This window comes from Dermacentor albipictus, chromosome 1 (assembly GCF_038994185.2).
Source record: "Dermacentor albipictus isolate Rhodes 1998 colony chromosome 1, USDA_Dalb.pri_finalv2, whole genome shotgun sequence".
In the NCBI taxonomy this organism is placed as follows: Eukaryota; Metazoa; Arthropoda; class Arachnida; order Ixodida; family Ixodidae; genus Dermacentor; species Dermacentor albipictus.
The window spans coordinates 21,305,887-21,329,377 of NC_091821.1; the positions used below are offsets into that span (position 1 = coordinate 21,305,887).

At 45.8% G+C, this 23,491-nt stretch overlaps 1 protein-coding gene across 1 annotated transcript in view; it reads left to right on the forward strand.

Moving 5' to 3' along the window:
• LOC139054579 (PR domain zinc finger protein 12-like) overlaps positions 1 to 23,491 on the forward strand; it is a 118,209-nt gene that overhangs the window by 54,081 nt on the left and 40,637 nt on the right. Inside the window, exons 3-4 of the mRNA XM_070531767.1 lie at positions 14,554 to 14,726; positions 21,384 to 21,548. Coding sequence (XP_070387868.1) covers positions 14,554 to 14,726; positions 21,384 to 21,548 — 338 coding nt within the window. The remainder of the gene's footprint in view (positions 1 to 14,553; positions 14,727 to 21,383; positions 21,549 to 23,491) is intronic.

Below are 23,491 nucleotides of genomic sequence, written 5' to 3' on the forward strand. Positions count from 1 at the left end.
TGTCGGATTGTTGATGCAAGATGAAGGGGCTGGTTGCTGCCTACGCTTGCAACTGTCGTCACATTGGTTAGCCTGCCAAACTTCGGCATGATGCGCCTCGTCTTCAGTTGCTCGAAAGGGCGACAGTGCCGAATGATGTCGGCGACGGAAGCCAGGTTGTCTTTTGCGATGAGGAATTTGTAAACATCTTCGGCAATTCCTTTTAGGATGTTCCCGACTTTGTATTCCTCACAGATTCCAGAGTCCACAATCCTACACAGTTTTATTACTGCCTCAATGTAGGTCGTGCAGGTTTCGCCTGGCTCTTGCGCGCGTAGCAGTATCGTCGCAGGAGTCGCCAAATCGCTCTTTGATTTTCGAAACAAATCTTCCCCATGTTGTGAAGGTTTCCTCGTGATTGTCGAACCACACCAACGCAGTATCCGTTAGAAAGAACACGACGTTCGAAAACTGAGAAGCGCTGTTCCACTTGTTAGCGGCACTCACCCGGTGATGATTGATGAGCCATTCCTCGACGTCTTCGTCCGATCTTCCGGCGAAGGGACGCGCATCTCTCAGTTGTAGAACGGAACTGGTTGACGCAGCAGTTGGAATGGGCCGTTGTTCGTCTGCGTCGTGGGACAAATTCAACTCCGGTAGATTCGGTGGCAGTCCAGCAAGGCGACGGCTCCGTCGAAGAAGTTGTGGCTCAGCCTCCGTCTTCGGGTGTCGATTACCCCGCACCTTCGACCACAACTGTTACGAAGAGTTGCGAAGAAATGGTTTTATTTACAGGAGATGGACGATGATCGTAGCATGATCGTAGCGCAGTCCAGCCTCTCAAACTGTTCGTTTTCCCCGTCTTCCCTTCTTTCTTCTTGCACCTGCCTTTCGTATTCGTTACAATATATATTTGTCGTGGTAGATCGGGTAATTCGTTTTCAGCAAGCGGCTGAAACGACCGAACAGCTTTATCGGACAACAAATGACTACGCAACTCCGATGGGACCAGGTGCACGGGTACTCATATGTTGTGTAAAAAAAAAAGAAAAGAAAATAAGCTTTAAAGACACGCCGCCTTCTGTTCTGTTTCAGTTCGATATGCTCTTTTTGTCCATGCGCTTCCAGCGGAGCATTAAGAGGCCACGCAACAACGCACTTTTTTTTTTACTTTTGCCTATATGGTGTGAGTTGCGCCGTGGCTGTGACAAACACCCCTCCATTATTCAGTTTCGGTACCCGCGGAGTCCGGTCCAAACAGCCGCCGCAAATCTACACGCGACTCTGACTCCGCATCGGCATCATTTTGACGCCAGCACTGGCAGCCGCACAGCTCGTGTTCCTGCCGTGCGTCACACCTACAGCGCCCAGCAGAGAACTCGGCAGTAAAAAAAAAGATAATAATAATAACGGGCATTGAGAGAGCTGTAGAGAGAGATGTCAAATCTCACGGAGAATCCCCAGCGGTGAGCGCCGACTTCTCGCCATGATGTGGCGAGCGTGTGGCGGGCGGCCGCGGCCAGATGTTTCGGTGGCGACCCCCCGCGTCGGCGATCCGTAACTCAGATTCTCGCGTTGGAGGCTCAGGAGGGCGCGCCGCGTTACGTAAGGAAGGCGGGGTACAAAAAAAAAAAGCGGCTGAACGGTGGGTGGTCTGCGAGGACATGGAAGGAAGGGAAGAACCAAGCGCGGTTGCTGCGGTTACATTCAGTGTCGTGGTCGCTGCCTCCCTGAATGATAGTGATCTAAAGGAAAAAAAATTAAGCGTCATTTCATTCTTTAGATCACTATCATCATCAGAGGGGCAGCGACGACGACACCTTCGGAAGAGGTACAGAGCAGGGCGCCTCCGAGCCTGCGAGTGAGACGTCGCGGGATAGTAGAGTGTAGCTCGGAAAGGAGAGAAAAATAAAATAAATAAAACGGGTAAAGAAAAAAAAGAAAACACCCTAAAGCCGCTAAGCGCTCCAAAGTGGTTATTTGAATTACCATTCATTTCACTAGATCTGGATATACGAGGCGGAGCTGATAAGTATTAAGCCTTGCCCTGAACAAAAAAAAAAGAAAAAAAAGAAAAGAAAAGCTAGGCAGCTGCCAGCTATCCAGTCGTTGTGGTGTGAAGCTCTCCTCTTGTCCTTTGTGTTTTCTGACTGGTTTTTCTCCTTCAACTATGTACCAACTGGCCCGGATTTCAACCCTTCTGCCACCCTACTCTACAAATCCCCTCGGAAAGTCAATGCACTTACGACATCTGTCCTGGCAGCTCCTTAAGTCGCTGCGAATAAAATTGTTCACTCTGCTGGTGTAATAATTTATTCGCAGCATTAGCTGGCTCCAGAGTACTCTCGAACCATTGTCTCCTTAGGGTTTTTTTCGAGAATGGCAAAGCATTTGTCAGAAGGAGCCAGGTAGGGCGAAGGGTGCACGGGGCACCCCTGGACAACCAAAGGAGGTCAGTCTTGCCGTTGTTTTATGTGCATTGAGTTGCGAAGCATTGTCATGCAACTGGATGCCACATGGAGAGCTTTCCTGGCTGTTTTTCCCTTATGATTTCCCTCAACATCGTCAACAAAGCACAGTATATCCGGCAATTATGGTTGCACCCTGTTGGAGGTATGCTGCCAGCAGAACTCCCTTATCCATTCGCTTCTGCACCGATGCTTTGCACACGCAACTTTTCCCGCTTGGGTGAACCACTGCGCCTCCGTTCTTGAGACTGTCACATTGTTTTGAGTTCATAAGAGTATATCGACGTGTCATCACCAGTTAACAGTTTGTGCAGGAAATCTGAGTCACTTTTCTTTGCAAAGTCTTCCAAAACAGTCACCAATATCTTCGCGTGTCTCCTGTTTTGTTCAGTTGTCAATAGCTATGGGATACACATCGCCGCAAACTTTACCATCTCGAAGTCGTCGTGGGCAAATCATCTACTCTCGCGCGAAGCTCCCAAATATGTAGCAATACTTCTGGCTTGCATTCGGCAATCGTTCATAAACACGTCACGGGCGGCTTTCCCATCTGCAGGCACAGAGACAGAAACAAGCCTTCCACTGGGCTTCTCGCTTTGAAAACATAAATGGCCAGCTTTAAGATTACCGTCGCACAATGTTTGTGACATTTTGTTACGGATATGCTTCGCAGGTTTCCCTTGGAGAAACAGGAACTTGATCCTAAGCTCTTCCACACTGAACTTTCCCAGAGGTGCTACAATGTTCACCTTGAACTTGAAGAAGAAGAAAATAGCATAAAATACACGTAGCTGACTTTTGCACCATTGAATATAGAAATATTCTTAAATACTCTCTGAAATTTACAGCTAGCTAGCTTAATTTTGTATGCTCAAGGCTTAATATTTATCGGCACGAGTTAGTAGGTGAGTGGGTCAACATTGAAAAGCAATTTGCTGCGCTTGCTGCGAGTGATAAGCCAATACCGAACGAGTGATTTGTTCGTCGTCACGATTCTTGGTTATGAAGAAGCCGCTGGCTATAGTTATCCCTGCACCGTGATTTAATTCAGTATGAACAAAGAGCCGATTCTTAGAGAGCGGCTTCCTCCACTCATGATATGGCTTGCACAGTCGTAAATTGGGGTGGGGGTCACGAAAAACGCAGATGGCGTGCTCCAAGTGAGTCTTTGCTGACAGCCCACGTTGGTGAGGGGGAACAGTGTTGCCAATCGTAGAAATTCCTACCTTGCTACACATAAAGAGCGAAAGCTAGAAGAGAGCACAGGCAGGGAGATCAACTAGACAAGCTCTCGGTTTGCTACCCTACACTGGTGTTAAGACAAAGAGAGAATGTAAAAATTTGGAGGACGCTTAAGCTTCGTCTTTAAGAGTGGAACACGATAGCATTCAAAGATCCTTGACTGCTTCTCGCGCTTCCCGGCAACAGCAGCGTATGTAACCGTAATGCTTACCGGGAAACGCTCGCGGTGAACGCTATGCACGAAGGCGGGCTTTCTGGTTAGAAACGCGGCTTCTTGCGCAGGTCGCGGTGGGCGGAGGGTGGAGGGATGGATGGGTGGAGATTATTTTACTTGGGGGGGGGGGGGGGGTGCTAGATCCTGACCAGCTTCCCGAATATATATATATATATATATATATATATATATATATATATATATATATATATATATATATATATATATATCTGGCACTTGAAAAAAATTCGTGGGACCTCGAAGCATTGATCGCTCAAGTGACGGCGTCATTTGAGTGTATAGAAGACCTCACAGTAGGAGAGACAGAGAGGGATATAAGGAGGGCAAGGATGTTAACCAGTCAAGCATCTGGTTGGCTACCCTACGCTGGGGGGAGGGAGAAGGCGAAGAGAGACGGTATAGAGACGTTCACGGGCAGTACTTGAGTCAAAGCCGCACATACAAACCAGACGTTCTGAGAAAGTCCAAAAGTGCCTTCCCTGCCTTCTGAGCCGATGATCGGTGGGGACGGTGCTCTAGTACTGTCTGTTCACTCAGAGGACTATAATCTAGTTTCCTCATTGTGTTGGATAAAGATTGTCTTTGTGCTTGAAACTGAGGACAGGGGCGCAATAAGCTGTCAATGTTCTCCTCGCATCCGCAAACATCTCATGCAGGACTATCAGCCGTTCCAATTAGTGCTGAGTAGGCTTTCGTGAAAGCAACCCCCAGCCACAACCGACACAGAAGAAACGCTTCGCGTCTATGCAGTCCGGTCAGAGGTCTGAGTTGCAGTGAAGCGTTCAGTCTGTGCAGTCCGGTGGGCCTTGTATGTGCGGTATTCCACTCTGCTAAGGGGAGCGTGAGTGCTAGAATCTAACTTCGTGTAATTGTCGCATACTTGGCTATCCTTAATCCTGCTTTGCTTTTCCGCCGAAACTGCAGTCTCTCTCTCTCACTCTCCCTTTCTTTTTCTGTGAGTCCGAGTATAAGCGCTGCTGCACATGACTGCTGTTAATTCTGATTTCGAGTGAATCCGGCTTGGCCTCATTTCGGTTACTGAGTGAATTACACAATGTTCCACAACTATCATGCGCCAAACTTAAAAAAAAAAGGGAAGTTGCGTTACTCGAAGAAAACCTAGTGCATATTGTTTCCAGTACAGTGGAATAGCGGCCAGTAATACTTTCGTTTGTGAGATTTAATTCGGCAATTGCAATTAGTTGTCTAACTCGAAAAGTACTGTCGTAATTATCAAGGTCTCAATGAGGCATATGTATGCACCCCCAAATGACATCTAACTGCAGTGTTTTAAGCGACGGAATAATTGCGTACAATTTTTTTCCGAGTCGCAAGGCAACCTTGCGAAATATGAAATTACCACGTGAGTGCGCTCCCACCCGCATCCACAAAGCAACGCCCTCAAATAATCCGATTGAAGGCAACTGCACTGCCTGTCGCTAACTCGAAGAGACGGCGCATCACCTTGGTAATGGTACGGAATAACCACCAACAACAGGTTTCGCGGCTTCGCAGCTGTTCCTTCCTCTCATTTCTAAGTCACAATTATTATCCGTCTCTCAAGGCCGAGGGTTCCTGGAATGAGGAGGCTTCCCACCGAGAGTAGAACTGGCGCTTACCCCGGGATGCTGCTTCAAAAATGAAAGTTTATTCCTCCTCCTCTCAATGCCGACTGATCACAATGATAGCAGAAGCCCCTTGATAACGTGGCTGAGCGCCGCATCTGACCACGCACGAAATGCGAGAAGCAGTGTAATGGGCATATACAGAATGTTTGAAAATCCCGGTTTAAAAAATATGGTTTACGTGCCAAAACCACTTTCTGATTATGAGGCACACCGTCGTGGGGGACTCCGGAAATTTGGACCACCTGGCGTTCTTTAACGTGCGCCTAAATCTATGTACACGGGTGTTTTCGCATTTCGCCCACATCGAAATGAGGCCGCCGTAGCCGGGATTCGATCCCGCGACCTCGTACTTAGCATCCCAACAGCGTAGCAAAATCCCGGCTTTGCTCGCACCGCATCAAACGAGCGCGTGCGAAGCTATATTTCACGCCAGAAACTTGCTTCAGACCAAAGCCAAATTAAAGTGACCGTTTTATTTTTCATGAAAGTGTTTACGTGCTGCAAAAACAGGTCCGTGTCAAAAAATAAGACAGAAATAAACAGACCGCGTAGCGACCAACGTGTAGAGAAAAGGCAAAACCGATGCGTTCAATAAAGTAAATATACCACTTCTAAATGAGCCGAATCGGCAATCAGGATTTCTACAAAATAAAAATATCAGATTTCAGTGCGCCCTTATTATCTATGAATTCGTAAGCTCCGTTGAACACCAGCTGCTGTCTAGAGGATGTGTTCGAATAGGCCTCCTTTTGCAGCTACGTAGTACTGAGTCCGCTTTATCACATCTTCAATGGCTTTCTTGATGAAAGACGCTGGAATTTGCGGGAGACATCCGTTATCCTTGCCTTGAACTAATCTGACGTCCGTCTCGATCATGTAAACATGATCTCTCATATAACCGCAAAGAAAAAAATCGAGTGGAGAGAGGTCAGGTGACCTAGCCGGCCAATATACAGGCTCGGGCATTGCAATCTATTGCGCATGAAAGTCGCATCCAGGCAGTTTCGCGCTCGGCTGCTGCTGTACGCTGGTGCCCTATCTTGCTGATACCACAGAGGTGGAAGACATGACAGCGTCACTTCATTGAGAAACACATCCACCACTCCTTCAACGACTTCGTCCATGCGGTCCAGTTCAGTGTCTGATCGAAGATGAGACCGATTAAAGCACCGGCGTAAAATTCCGAACCAAATATTGAACGACCACTGCTACTGGTGCCGAGTGCACTTTACCCAGGGTGGATTGGAGTCACTAGAGTGCATTAAGCAAAGTTAACTGGCCGTTTCTGCAAAAATTGGCTTCATCTGTGCACATGATGTTGCTCAAAAAGTCCGGTGACTATTCGGCTTTTGTGAGGACCCAATTTGAGAGATCTGTACAGTTCTACAGGTCCCTATCTTCCAAGCATTGGTGCTGGTTAAGGTGGTACGGGTGAAATGCCGTCATTTAGTCCCGCACGCTAGCATGAGGGCTTCAGGCCATAAATGCTAGAACTTCCGTCCGTAGGCTAGTGCTCAAAGATGGAGTCCTCTGCCGCTGTTTCTTGAAGCTGCCGGTTTGTCCATGGTTTTCATAATTTCTGATGATGGTCGATGCGTTTGGTCTACCGCCACACTTCCATGACTTATATGTAATTGCGACCTTCCTGTTGTTGCCATTGGCAGCTCCCAAGGCAAGGATCATGTTTAGCTTCTGCTCATTAGAGAAAGACATGGCGACTAGGACGAAACAAAACGCACATTTAAACATTTGCACTGACGTTGTCGATTCGCTTTTGTGGGGATATGTATTGCGGAAAAAAAAATACATCCGTGCACTTTAACTACGCTAAGACAATAGTTATTACAGTTTCTTTCCAACAAACACCAACGCGACGTGTTATGTCCGCCTTGGCGTGGCAGATCGATCTCGATGTTTTTCTTTATTTCCTTTATTTCTTTCTGGATAACTCGCAGGGAGCTTGTTCGAGGGCGCTGCTTTATGATCCGGGTAGGAGCGCAGTCACGTGGCACTCTCTATATCTCGCGGGGTCTATTTATCAGTCGCAAAAAAATGTTTACGCAATTAGTAGGTCGCTGAAAATATTGCAGTTAGATGTCCATTGGCTGCGGCTACAAACAACTCACTCACACTCCCATAATTGTGTTAGTACGTTTCGAGTCAGATAATTCATTACAATTACTTAATTAAATATCAGTAACGAAATAATTACTGGCAGCTATTCCACTGTACTGGAAACAATGTGCACTAGGTTTCCTTCGACTAACGCATTGTTCATTTTTCTTTAAATCTTGGTGCATGATAGTTAATTGGGACGCCTTCGTATGCTTGTGGCCATGAATCCATCCCTAATAAATGGCGTAAATTATTAGAAATGTTTTTTTTCTCGTGAGTCGTTACCATTGCTCACTGGGAAGAGAAGCAATACTCAGACACACAACATTCACGCGCATTTCACATGCCGTTGATAAAAGGCTCTGCCGAAGGGGTCACTGAAGTCTCTAGTTTTTTTTTTTTTTTCATGGTCAAAAAAGCACGGAAAGCAATTTAAAGCGAGGTGAACATACAGCATCATTCTCTAGGCATAGGCTATCCATACCTTTAGAAATAATTTTGAATTGGCTACCTCTCTCTTTCAAAAATATAATAAACTTTGTCATGTGTGTTTTTCAATATATTGTGTATGTGTATGGTGTTTACAGCATAAATTTAAAACAATTTTGAAGTGAGAAAATACGGATGAGGCAGCCGCCGCTGGTGCTTCTAATGCGCTTATCGTCCTGTTGTCAGAATTTGCAGAAATAAAGCGAACGTACGAATTAAAAGCTGTGGACGTCCGGGCCAACAACGATGTAGTAAGCAATTAGCCCTAATAAAATTTCAAGTGAAAGGGTAGAGGCAAGTCTAAAGAAACCTCAAATGATGTGGGCGACAAAGCTCTGCAATGGCACTTTAATCCTCCACCCTAGTGAACATGCTTTCACACTTACTTTATAGAAAGGCTACTGCACTATCAATATGCCGGCTGTTTTTTACTGCACCAAATAAAAATACCAACCAATGTAAGTCTTCGTGAGATCATTTATTCATTCGAGTGTTCATGTATAGGTAACCTATAGATACGGATAAGTTGAGACGTTGCATGCGTAATTAACGAAGCTACGTTAATTATATTGATTGATTCAATTACCAAGAAACTCTGGCCCCGGCCGTTTCTACCTACTACCCAGAATTCACAAAATAAACAATCCCGGTCGGCCTATCGTTTCCACTAATGGAACAGTGACTGAGAAAATATCCAGCTTTATTGACAGTCTCATTAAGGACATCCCATCTTCATTCCCCTCGTACGTCAAAGACACAAATCACTTCCTTCGGGAGTACAAACATGACGGTACCGGCGGGGGGTTACTTGGTCACTATGGATATCGCATCTTTGTACACCAACATACCTACTGAAGTTAGGAGCAAGATCAGAACCAACCCTCTCCCCAGAAACATGCATCCAGAATATAATGTCGAAAGGAGAAAGGCAAGAGCTAAAGCACTCTTGAAGGAAATAGAGCAGCAGAACCAACTGGCAGCTATAGTTGATGCCGCCTGGGTGAACGGTAAAGAAGCCTATACGGCCATTCCCTCCAAACGTTTGATGGCCCCTCAGAGGCACTGTCTCAAATTATCAAGGGAAGGTGCAAGACGCTCTCACAATTTTTACCAAGGACCCCACGGTGGCGGAACAAGCGGCAATTGCTCTAGCCATTAGGAGTAATAAGTGGGCCTTCATTTACAGTGATTCGAAAACCGCTGTAAAGTGTTTTGATAAAGGCTACGTAGCTGGAGTTGCAGCTAAACTTTTTGAAAACATTGTGATTATGACAACTGAAATCCGATGGTTTCCTGCGCATATGGGGAAAGTGGACGAGACTCGGGTAAACCTCAATGAGGTTGCTCATGACTTGGCACGAGGACTTGCTAACCGTGACAGTCACAACCGAGCCGTTCACCATCAAGCGAAGGAATCCAGAGATCATTTATTAACATACAATGATGTTACCAAACATTACTATTTAGGACGCAGACAATTCCCATTGCCACATTCAAAACTGAACAGGGCTCAGGCAGTCTCACTGCGCTTATTGCAAACGGGTACATATCCCACACCGTACACCATTAATAAAATATATCCAGAGAGGGAGATTAAGATGGAATGCAATGATTGTAATGGCATCATTGGAATCAGACATATGCTGGCGGGGTGTCCCGCGACTCTCCCCAACCTCGTTGAAGAATGGACACAGTGGGAGAAAAGGATTCAAAGCCCATTGTTTCAGGACCAACTAAGGGCAGTCCAGAGGGCCCATGATGTCGCTGAAAGGCTTGGCCTGACAGTGCCAACGTGGGAGCGGCCCGCCTTGGCTTGAGAAGTCGAGCCTCCGGACCTCAGTACAATAAAAGTTTTCACACACACACACCAACATACCTCACGCCGAGGGCATAGCTTCCGCAGTTTCAGCTTACGCTGGCTCAAGCCAACCTAGGCAATTAGAGAAAGATACAGTTGAGACTCTTCTAAATTTAGTACTGAAATATAATCACTTTGAGTTCGAGGACAAGCATTATCTGCAAATCAGCGGAACCGTCATGGGAACGAAGATGGCGCCAAATTATGGAAATATATTTATGGCATCTTTAGAAATACCCTTCTTCGCAAACTCGGCCATAAAACCAATATTTTATAAGCGATTTCTGGAAGACATTTTCTTTGTGTGGGCCGACAATGAACAAAGCCTCTTGGACTTCATTTCCAATTTCAATTCTCTGCACCCGTCAATCTGCTTTACGCAGAACTTCTCCGAAGATAGTATTCACTTCCTCGACGTCACTCTGTCACTGAGTGGCAGTCGCATTTCCACGTCCCTATACAAAGAGCCGACAGATCGTCAGCAATATCTGCGTTTCTATAGTAGCCACCCCATCACTGCAAAACAAGCATCCCCTACTCCCAGACCCACAGATACAGAAGAGTCTATTCCAAATCTGCCCAATTCGAGCGACACGCGGAGGAACTGAAATCTGCTCTCATACTCCAAAAATGTCCTCTAAAAATAGTAGACGATGCATTGAACGCGCCCGCAGCTTAGATCGAGCCCATATAATGGGAGAAAGGTAAAGCAATACCAATACACAATCAGATTCGAACTTGGTCCTCACATAGACTACCGGTGCTCCGCGGGTCAATGCCATTCTCAACCGCCATTTCAACATCATGAAACAGAGCATCAGACTCGCTACTATCTTCAAGCGGCCGCCTCGGGTTGTGTATAGAAGAAACAAAAATTTAAGGGGTTTGTTAGTCAGGGCAAGGACACAGAAGTCAAACACGCCCGAGGGCTGTCGGCCGTGTGGGAAACCTCGTTGTATAAGGTACACCGTCACATGACAACAACAGACACGGCTGAGGCATCGAACTCGTCCTTCGTATATAAAATTAACGCAAATCTTGACTGTGATTCCAGTAACATCGTGTACAAAATTCGATGCGAGATGTGTAATCAGGAATATATCGGACAAACAGAGACCCCTTTCCGCCTGCGGCTCAACAATCACCGCGCGCATGTGAAAAGTCTTCCGAATTTACCCTTCTCCAGGCACGTTCGACTGCCAGAGCACTCCTTTGAGCGCGTGAGCGTTGTGCTCTTGCAGTCTGGTTTCCAACACACCCGTGCACGCGAGCAGAGAGAATCTTTTTTCAAACATAAATTTGGAACGTACGCTAAATGAATTAATGAGAGTCCTGGGCGGCTGACGCGCCTCAGGGATATGCCGTGAGAGGGCATGGGAAGCGCGAATACATATTCTGTACTCTAAAATTGACACGCTGGCCACTGCTTGCTCGTCCCTCCGCATGCACCTCAAGAGGGCGAGCGGAGGACCAATAAGTCCAGTTTCCTGCACCTTGCCACTCAAGTGGCCATTCTGAGTGACCTATTGCCCCTTCTTGGAATCCGCACGAGCTGCCTTGATGTCAGTTGTCGGTTAAACGCTAAAGAATTGGACCACAAGGAGGCTCTTTAACTCGGCTTCCTAAACCTAAGCCCAGGGGCGCACTTGTTTTGCGAATCCCACGCATATATTCTTTTTGAAACTATACATTTTTTTCGCACCGTAGCTGGACCGCAGAGTTGCCGGAACGGGCCGTGCCTTGTATATGTGTACTATGCCACTGTGTTTCTTTCCACAAGTTGCCGCTCTTCTGTCTTCCTTCTGGGCCCATTCTCTATCGTGCCCCCCGCCGCCCGATTCAACTTTCCCTCTCTCCCGCTACAACGGCAGCACACGCGCTGGTGCTGCTCAGCGACCGTTTTTTCCCTCCTTGCCTCGTGTCAACGGGAACCTAGCTGCCGCTACTTCCCGCCCCCTTCACTCTCCGACTTATGTCTCCCTCCTCCTGTGTGCTTTTTTTCTTTTTCTTTCCTTCTCTTTCTTTTTTTTTCTCACTGACCTCCTTGCTCTACATACATGGGACTCTGCCTTCCTCTTGCCCTGCATAGTTGCCAAAGGCAGCTGTAAATCTGCCAAAGCACCGAAAGTCAATCACTGTCACAACTGTCCCTCTCGGTTTGATGTATCTGAGAACGACCGGGCACCCGGTCTGGTGTCTGCACTACCAGGGCCGAACTGCCATCTTTTTGTAAACCCTGATGAAAATCGGTTCACCGATCGAACCTGTTGAAATTAAATATTTGTTCTGTTTACCTTGTAGCACCGCTCAAGTTCTTTATATATATATATATATATATATATATATATATATATATATATATATATATATATATATATATATATAATATTTCTTTGTGTTTACACCACTGATGTCCGAAAACGCATTACATTAAGCCGTCTAGAGCAACAAAAGTTATAGAACTCGCCAACTAGCACGAGCTTCGCTGCATAGATAGAATGCTTTACAAATAAATTGCATTCTTAAGTACAACAAGAAAGTCGCATAGATGCGCTGTACACATTGGACACGTTCCTTATATCTTTAAGCATAATGAACATGCATACTTAGAGTGAACTGTGGGACAAAATACTTATTTTCTCCTTGGAAAACGCGGCTGTCAAAAATGCACGACCAGAAAATTTTTCGGGTCATGACCACACTGCGTCGACAGCATGGATAAAAGGGTCTATACATTCCATATGGTCTGCTTTTGTACAAGCGTTGCAGGTCGCATCCATCATCCATAATTAACATTTTTGTATAACCTTAGCAAATATTCTGACATCAATATAAGGACTAATTTGCTGTTATTAACACAACTCACCAAATGTGCTGTTCAATAATACAATTGTGTAACTGTATTCCATTTTTTAATGTTGCAAGGCCTTCACAGTAACAAAAACACTGAGGAAGAAAACTAGGAAGCGACGCCACATGTTCGTAAATCAAAATAGAGCTCCCGTTGTTGAAACAAGGGGTGCGTCACCATGAACTCAATTTTTTCTCTGCGCGATTTTTGAAATGTGTAAGCCTTTCTCTCTCGACCCGGTGAGGAAAACCGTCGTTGACGCGTGTCGCTTTCACTGCATCAAGAACATGTTGTATTAGTAAGAATAAATCAACAAAACATAAAGACATATCAGATGGCTGTACACGTAAATTAGCGACAATCAGTTTAAAGCGAAGAACAGCAGCAGGAAGATTTAATGAACGGTGATGGCGACCAAGAGCTACAACAACAACAGAAGAAGAAAGACGCCCACGCCCGTCTGACAGCGACGCCACAGGCAGCATGACGCGGTCGTCATATGCTGGCTTAATTAACATCACGGCGTTGCAACCACGTTTCTCCAACACGACTCTCACGGTGTTTCTCGCCATTATACCAAACAAAGCAGCGTACGATGAAAAGAGGCCATCAGTATGATATGGTTATACGTTTTAGATAACTCCCAGAGGAGTTTCTGCGTGAATTTTTTTCCTTGTTGCTATACAAATAAGGTTTAATAAACGGATACAGTGCTGAAAACCAGCATTGAACACGGTAAGTGATGCAAGAACAGGACCATGCACAAAAGAGTTTACCAGAAGCATGCGCGTCGCGCAAGAGTCTCTGTGTCAGTTTCCTGTTCGCTCATTTCACGCTGGAGTTACATTAGGCACCGCTCATTGACTAGTCTAGAAAACCGATAAATTTCTTCACATTTCCGGTAAATTCGAGCAAGAAAAAACGCAACAGTAAAACAATAGCGAAACTCCGACAGTGATCCAGAATGTTATCAAGCCCCATTATAGTATATTAGTGCCCCAAGAAGGAAAACAAAGAGATCGTCCGGAGATTATTGACATAACGCCTGTTTAAGAAGTCGTGTCCAAGAATGGTACAGCCTACTTGTGCAGTTTCCCTTTACATGGCGGGCCAATAACGGAAAACAAAATTAATATCGAAAATGGAATATTCAAATGGACACTGGCAGCAGTCATGGTCACTGACACTGGCAGCAGTCAGCAGTCGGTAATGATACGAGCGACTAAAGACATCGGTATCACCAGGAAACGTATCTCAAATGCTTCGCATATCCTGGGGCCGTAGAAGAACTCATCTATAGGTGCTAAATTAAAATGTTCTTTTTTCTCTTCCTCTCTCTCGTAAGCATGCAAACATCGGCAGTCACATCAACGTTTAGCTTACGTACATGCCTACTTTCGAACTAGCACGCGTCATTATCAGTCAAAGCTCATTTCCTTAGACTTTGTCGAGACGGGGCGAGTGCCACAATATCGGTACAGTTGCCTTAGTGCGTTATCAGCACTATAATGCAGACGTGTATGGGGACCCGCGCATGCGGTCGACTGCAGTGTCTTTGTTCTAATGATGTGTTCTCAGTTGCTGCATGAATAGTTGACGGAGCTGTTATTCGCTAATGACGTGAGAAGGTGGCAGTCGTGTCGAGTGTTCATCGGTGTCGTGCCACTCATTTGGACTGGTGTGCGCAGGGGTAGTCGCAGGCACGCCGAGGCAGCTTCGGTTGGGCGTCTCCTCGGTACCCGGCTGCCAAGTGGGCGTGTTCGCCGCCGACCACATTCCGAAGGACACGCAGATGGGACCGTACCCGGGCGCACCAAAGCTGGCGCTAGCCCTCTGCAGAGACCCGGCGCTCGTCTGGGAGGTAAGGCTTGCGAGGCTCGCGTGCTCAGATCCCATAAATAGAGAAAAGGGAAGAGGTAGAGAGATTACAAAAAAAAAGAAAAAGAACGCCTTATTGACGCCTAAATGATGCGAAGCTTGTGTGAGTTAGCGAGCTAGCAGCAGTAATGACTGACACGCGCACGGCACCATCACCTGTAGCTTTTAGCTCTCCCTGCGGCGACGACGGAGGCGATGTATGACGCTAGTTGATGAAATAATGTTGATGAGAGATGTATGCACGCAGCAGTGCGACACGCGTCTAAATATATTCAAGGCTTCGATAACCGTTGTGTCACAGCGGCACGTATATACCCTATCGAGGGGATTGGCCAATAACTGGCACGTATATTGCGCGCACAACCAGTGGCCCAATTTGCCGACTAATCGGCAAGACAGCGACAGCCAGGGGAAAGCACCCGCAAAGTGAGGGGAAGGAGGACGGAAATCTCGCTTTTAGGAAGCATATTTCTGGTTAAAACATCCATTGAAACTATCAGATGTGGACAAACAGTAAATGTAAGCTCCTAGTTGCTGCAGCGTCGCATCTGAACCTTGCGTTCTGTGTTTGGTGTTATGTCGCTCTCGCGCTCACCTCCCGCACATTCATAGGATCAGGGGCTCCACAGATTGACTATACTAGTGCGACAATAGACATATTTCATGCGCACAAAGAGTGCCTGCTCTCACCTCAGTTTTGAGAAGCTGCATGTCTGCTGATTGCACGCCTGGTAAGCAATCCTTGCTGCGAGGCGGCGCATCGTTACTAGACTAGGTTCAGTTTTCAAACGCCTGTGACTGCGTGGACCCACCACCGATCCTCGCATCTCGTGGCGCTACTGTCGCACTTTGCTCGGTGAGCACGGCGCGGATGGGGCGGCGAAGTACTGTCCGCGGCTGTTCGCGCGTTTCGGCGGTGTGTATGCATGCGTGTTTTGCTGCAGTCTCCGTGCTTCTTGCGACTCTTGTGCGTTTTCTATGTCGTGTGCATTTTGTCGAGTTTACGGTCCGTATCATCCAATTTTATTTGGTGACGCGATGCACATTTGTGCTCCGTTCCTACAGCGAGAAACTGCCTTGAATGCGCAAGCCTGATCGCAAGCGAGTAAAGCTCGCGTATACTACAGGTTTTTACATTGCACTTGTGAATGTGGTCCTCTGATGAAAGAAATAGCGTTAGCTTTATTTTTTTTCATCCCGAAATGAAGTGCTGGGAGTCTGTATATAGAGGGTGTCCCAGCTAACTTTAGCCAGAGATTTAAAATGTGCGAATACCACGTAGCTGGACAGAACCAAGGTAATGTTGCTTGCCGTCGCTTGGAGATACTGAAATTATTATTTTTTTTCATTTCGCCTAGTTAGGTAATTAGTACTAATTAATTAATCAATTTCTGAAATCTTATAGTTAGATGAAAAGTGTCGATGAGAAAATCGTAGAGCGACATGAAAAACTCCCGATACAGCTTTCTGTTCCTCAATACGTGCTACATAAAATGTTTTTCCAAGTGTGCAAGAAGCCCGCAAATGCACACAAAATTTCCGCGCGACGGGCCGCTCCAGCCACTTTGCATGTATTATCGGGCTTCTTTCACGCTTGGAAAAACACTCTTATGCAGCCCGTATTGAGCAACAGAAAGCTGTATCGGTAGTTTTTCATGTCGCTCTACAATGTTCTCATGGACATTTTTCATCTAACTATAATATTCGATAACTTCATTAATTAATTAGTACTAATTGTCTAAATAGGCATAATGAAAACAATAATTTCAGTATCTGCAAGCGACGGCAAATAACGTTACCTTGGTTCTGACCAGCTACGTGACATTCGAATGTTTTCAAACTCTGGCGAAAGTTAGCTGGGACACCCTGCATATCACGAGAAGGTGCGTTGGATTTATTCCTTGTATTTTTGGTCTATTCCTTCTATCGTTGGATCTATTCCTACTATTCTATTCTTGCTGACCTCTACAATTGCTGTTGAGTAGCATCCATTCGTACTAACTGAATAATTTATTGCCAGATTGACCTGCGGACAGCTACAACAGCTGATTATAGCAACTTTGGTACTAATAAACTCATTGTTTAATTACATTACTAAACAATTAAAATTTGAAGGTCACTGCACTGACGAAATATTTGATTCGTATATCTAATACGGGGGTCACGCAGCGCATTTCTGATTGTGATCAAGCCCGATCGGGATCGAAATTCTCAGTCGTGATTGGTTCCTTTGCGCAAGCTGCGCGAGAGAGCCAATCGCATTGAGCCACAGAAAGCTGTATCGCGAGTTTTTCTTGTCACTTTACAATTTTCTGATTGACACTGTTCATCATGTTATCTCGGAGTTTGATTGCTACTTTTGTTTTGCAAATCAAGCCGCTATTTACGGCGTTGGCTCGGCATAATTTTTGAAGATAACAACAAAAAAGGTGGAAGAGGAGAAATGAGCTTTCTATCGTTTGCGTAATACTTGCTGGTTCCTTTCTCATTTATTTTTCTCAACTGCGATTCAACATTTGTTTTTGTACACGTACCAAATACCCCTTCTGGCTACCCATATATACTGCATTTCAAAAGTATTTTCGCGAATATGTTGCTGTAAGCAAAGCACGGAAGGACGCCGAGCCAGTGGATCACTGTACTGCTGCAGTTGTATATTATTTTTGGCCAGCCTATATCGTGCAATCATTTCATTAAGCTCTAGTCCAGATTAGTCGTCTGATTTAAGACACAACACCGCAGGCAAGTCTGAGCAACAGCGCAGATGCCTTGTGCTATCGCGTAGTTCTCTTACAGCCCCCTGCGTTTCCTTTTGGCAGCATTTCTCTTTCTCCTAGGTTTGAGTGCCATTTTATGATTTTCCAAATAGTAATTTCTCTCATTTATCCAGACAACTAGGTGTTAGTATTCTGAAATCCATTGTATTTTGTTTGTAGTAGTGTTTATTCGCGCAATATATGTTATGAAAAACACGAGGTTAATGCGTTACAGTAGTGAAAGTCGGGCGCCACCAGATGTTGACCGATAATTTCAATCGCTGCTTCTCTGACTCGCAAGATATGCTCCCTGCACTATGGGCACTGCTGATTCCCCACATCAAACGCATCAATAGATCCAAACAGATCCACTCACAGCCAAGACCGAGGACTCAGGCAGATGCCGACAGCGACGACTCGAGACTAAGAATAGTTAATAAGGAAAGTTTATATATATATATATATATATATCATCAACATCAGCCTAGTTACGCCCACTGCAGGGCAAAGGCATCTCCCATACTTCTCCAACTACCCCGGTCATGTAATAATTGTGGCCATGTTGTCCCTGCAAACGTCTTAATGTCATCCGCCCACCTAACTTTCTGCCGCCCCCTGCTACACTTCCCTTCCCTTGGAATCCAGTCCGTAACCCTTAATGACCATCGGTTATCTTCCCTCCTCATTACATGTCCGGCCCATGCCTATTTCTTTTTCTTGATTTCAACTAAGATGTCATCTACCCGCGTTTGTTGCCTCACCCAATCTGCTCTTTTCTTATCCCTTAACGTTACACCCATCATTCTTTCCATAGCTCGTTGCGTCGTCCTCAATTTCAACAGAACCCTTTTCGTAAGCCTCCAGGTTTCTGCCCCGTACGTGAGTACTGGTAAGACACAGCTGTTATACACTTTTCTCTTGAGGGATAATGGCACCCTGCTGTTCATGATCTGAGAATGCCTGCCGAACGCACCCCAGCCCATTCTTATTCTTCTGATTATTTCAGTCTCATGATCCGGATCCGCGGTCACTACCTGTCCTAAGTATATGTATTCTCTTACCACTTCCAGTGCCTCGCTACCTATCGTAAGCTGCTGTTCTCTTCCCAAGACTGTTAAACATTATTTTAGTTTCCTGCAGAATAATCTTTAGACCCACCCTTCTGCTTTGCCTCTCCAGGTCAGTGAGCATGCATTGCAATTGGTCTCCTGAGTTACTAAGCAAGGCAATAACATCAGCGAATCGCAAGTTGCTAAGGTATTCTCCATCAACTTTTATCCCCAATTCTTCCCACTGCAGGTCTCTGAATACCTCCTGTAAACATGCTGTGAATAGCATTGGAGAGATCGTATCTCCCTGTCTGACGCCTTTCTTTATCGGTATTTTGTTGCTTTCTTTGTGGAGGACTACGGTGGCTGTGGAGCCGCTATAGATATCTTGAAGTCATTTACATATGGCTCATCTACACCCTGATTCCGCAATGCCTCCATGACTGCTGAGGTTTCGACTGAATAAAACGCTTTCTCGTAGTCAATGAAAGCTATATATAAGGGTTGGTTATATTCTGCACATTTCTCTATCACTTGATTGATAGTGTGAATATGGTCTATTGTTGAGTAGCCTTTACGGAATCCTGCCTGGTCGTTTGGTTTACAGAAGTCTAAGGTTTTCCTGATTCTATTTGCGATTACCTCAGTAAATACTTTATAGGCAACGGACAGCTGATCGGTCTATAATTTTTCAAGTCTTTGGCGTCCCCTTTCTTATGGATTAGGATTATGTTAGCGTTCTTCCAAGATTCCGGTACGCTCGAGGTTATGAGGCATTGCGTATACTGGGTGGCCAGTTTCTGTAGAACAATCTGACCACCATCCTTCAACAAATCTGCTGTTACCTGATCCTCCCCAGCTGCCTTCCCCCTTTGCATAGCTCCTAAGGCTTTCTTGACTTCTGGTGTTACCTGTGGGATTTCGAATTCCTCCAGGCTATTCTCTCTCCTACTATCGTCGTGGGTGCCACTGGTACTATATAAATCTCTATAGAACTCCTCAGCCACTTGAACTATCTCATCCATATTAGTAACGATATTGCCGGCTTTGTCTCTTAACGCACACATCTGATTCTTGCCTATTCCTAGTTTCTTCTTCACTGTTTTTTGGCTTCCTCCGTTCCTGAGAGCCTGTTCAATTCTATCCATATTATAGTTCATGATGTCCGCTGTCTTACGCTTGTTGATTAACTTAGAAAGTTCTGCCAGTTGTATTCTAGTTGTAGGGTTAGAGGCTTTCATACATTGTCGTTTCTTGATCAGATCTTTCGTCTCCTGCGATAGCTTACTGGTTTCCTGTCTAACGGCGTTACCACCGACTTCTATTGCGCACTCCTTAATGATGCCCATGAGGCTGTTCATTGTTTCAACACTAAGGTCCTCTTCCTGAGCTAAAGCCGAATACCTGTTCTGTAGCTTGATCCGGAATTCCTCTAGTTTCCCTCTTACCGCTAACTCATTGATTGGCTTATTGTGTATCAGTTTCTTCCGTTCCCTCCTCAAGTCTAGCCTAATTCGAGTTCTTACCATCCTATGGTCACTGCAGCGTACCTTGCCGAGCACGTCTACATCTTGTATGATGCCAGGGTTCGTGCAGAGTACGATGTCGATTTCATTTCTAGTCTCACCATTCGGGCTCCTCCACATCCACTTTCGACTAACCCACTTGCGGAAAAAGGTATTCATTATCCGCATATTATTCTGTTCTGCAAACTCTATTAATAACTCTCCTCTGCTATTCCTAGAGCCTATGCCATATTCCCCTACGGACTTGTCTCCAGCCTGCTTCTTGCCTACCCTGGCATTGAAGTCGCCCATCGGTATAGTGTATTTTGTTTTGACTTTACTATATATATATAGTAAAGTACTATATATATATAGTAATATATATATATATATATATATAGTACTACTATATATAGTAGTTTATAGTAGTATGATCCATGACCACTTTGGGTGTTGATGTCAGTAAATTACCTATGGGCGACTACTTCTGCTTTACATAGGCCTACCAGACGCGCCTTTTCCAAGCCTCGGCAATAACGAGGCTATTCGTTTCACAGGGCCCTCAAACGCGAGCATCACGACATTGAGTAACCAGAACCGTGTGCACAAGGAGCACGTTAGAACGCCGCTCTTCTCGTCTTCCATGCAAACGTTGAGAGAATTTGCAGTCTGGCTGCTGGTGTCTCTGCAGGAGAACGCGAGAATATGAAAAAGAAATGAAATGAAATTCTGTGGTTTCACGTTCGAAGACCGGGATATGATTGTGAGGCGCACCGTAGATTGGCTCCCTGGATTGCTTTTACCATCTGGAGTTACTTAACGTGCGCTTAAATCTTAGTACACGCACGCTTTTCTTTTTTCTTTGTACTTTTTTTTCCTTATTCGAAGCCGCAACCTCGCGCATAACAGCGGAACGCCATAGCCGCTAAGCCACCGCGGTGGGTTGAGAGATCACGGACGAGAATTTCGAAAAGCGCTTTTGAAAGAAAATAAAGAACGTGCAACGGGCTGCAAATGATGCATGAGACAGCCAAGCCAGACCGTTCAGTTTAATGCGTTTGTGTAATGGTAACAAATGTTACGGCCAAAGTAACATACAAGTAATCAATGACATTTTAGTCATTGTCAGGCAAGAAAGCGAGACAAGCTCTCCTAAGGAATCATTTCGCAGTCTATTCCTTCTTGCGCGATCCTCAGATTGCACTCGAGTTTATTTGCTATCCTCAGAATGGTCTGCTCCAAAATTCCATAATTCTCGATCACGCCCCGAAGGACGTGTTTTGTTCCCCTGGCCTCCGAGCCGAGGAGTGACGTGGTGGCACGTTCGCAGGCCATCGACGGTGCCAGCGGCCGCGTGCGCTTCTTCGTGGACGGTGCCGATGCGGTGATGCCGTCGTGGATGACGTACGTGCAGTGCGCCCGCCACGAGCAGGAGCAGAATCTGGACATGCTGCTGCTCCTTCAAGAAGGCAGCCTCTATTACAGGGCCACCAAGGTGAGGCTACAGTGGCCAGGCTGCGCCGCGCGGATGCAAAGTGCACCGCTTTGCTAGCGAGTCAGCTGAGAAGGAAATAGTCCATTGGTTGGTTAGTTGGTTGATATCAAGTGAGAGACGCCGTAGTAGAAGTTTCCGGATTAATTGTGGCGTTCGTTGTGCTAAAAGCGATCGTGAGCTGCGATAGTCTGCGGTGATAACGACCGCCTCAGATTCTGTGTTTGTGCTCCCTTTTTCAGAATCTCTGTACCTTCCCTGTTCCCCAGTGCAAAGTAGCACACGGGATTTGCCCTTCTAGTTAACCTCCATATTTCCCCCACTTGCTTTGTTTCTCTCGACCATTCTAAGAGTTCTAACGATTACTTAAATCCGAGTACAGGGGGGGGGGGGGGGGGGGTATTCTGTAAGACTCTGCCTATAGTGGACATCTCCACCTCCTCTGCTGCTGAAGTGCTGATTGGTTGGGGTGGGCTGGGCGTGCACAGCGACCAGGCGCCACAGCCAATCATCACTTTAGCAGCAGACGAAATGGAGATGTCCACTAGGTAGAGTCTTACAGAAAAGCTGCCCAGGATAGGCTTTGCATTTCCCCGCAGCTGTCGAAGCAGAGTGTCATATTTCAAGCTTAGCGGACGAATATGCCCTGAATGTACTGTCTGTACGTTCAGGGCTGCCGCGTTCAATTCCTCTTTTCTTTTCAACTTCTGTCCAGCGCCTAAGAAAATACAGAGGCCAGTAACCAAGTCTCATGGTTGCGGATGCAATAACGCTTACTGCTCTTGTTGGCAGGATGCCCTTGATACAAAGAAGTGCAATTAACTTTAGTAAAAAAAGAAATTAGGCAAATTAAATGCTTCAGTTTTTATGTGCCAGTGAAAGAAGTTTTCTTCGGATAACGCACAAAACGCGGTTGAAATGCAGGTATTTCAAACGCAGAAAGTGATGCTAAAGGGGTCCCCTGATTAGCGTTCTGCTTAGGTTACATTGCGCAAACATACTTTGCGCCTAAAAGGTTAGAAAGCTCGCTTTCAGAATGGCAAGCATTGTGATATCTTAATGTATTACTGAGTTACAGAGTTCGAAACTTTATAAACTAGTTTTTTTTGCTTTTTTTACATAATAAAATACGTTTTGAAAAAAAGCTGGCGGGCCGAGTAAAAAACAATCTGCCTAATATATTAGCTAGATGCCGAGACTTTCTTTCAAATGCGAGAAATTTAAGCAGAAATCAGTGCAATGGAATCCAAGCAAATCAATTTCTCCGTTCCCATGTATATTTAGATGGAAGCTCTCATAGCCAACATTACGCTGAAGAAGGAAATTCTGGAATTTACCGTGAATTTGCGCTTATAACCCGCACCAAAATTTCAAAAAATATGTGACAGTGAAGTGGGGCCCGGGCGCGGATTATATGCGAGTTTTCTTCATGAATAGGATAGGACAGCGGGTGACAGCGCGGACGGAGAAGCCCTCGCATCCGCAACGGCGACGGAGCAAACGCGACGGAGCCGATACTAATGACGGTGATTTGGCTCACCGCTGTCATCGAGCCATCAGCCAGCCCTTGGGCTTCGCCTGTCGTCCTTGTGAAAAAGAAAGATGGTACCTGGTGTGCTTGTGTCGACTATCGCCACTTAAACAAGATTCCGCGAAAAGAAGTCTGCAGACTACTACGCATCGATGACGCCTTAGACTGCTTCTACGGAGCTACATACTTCTCGTTGTAAGGATTGGGAGGTCAATCCCATCGCTCGTAATCAGTTGTCAAGATTGGAGTCGGGCGTGAATTAGATGGTAGCTGGCCCATGCCGTCGTCCAACTTATCCACGCTGAGGACGTTGTTGAAGGGAAGGACTGCTTCTCATCGAGAACGAGGAATATGGGTTTATTTACAGTATCTACATAAGGACGTTGCAGTTCATCAGTCTAGCATGATTGTGAGA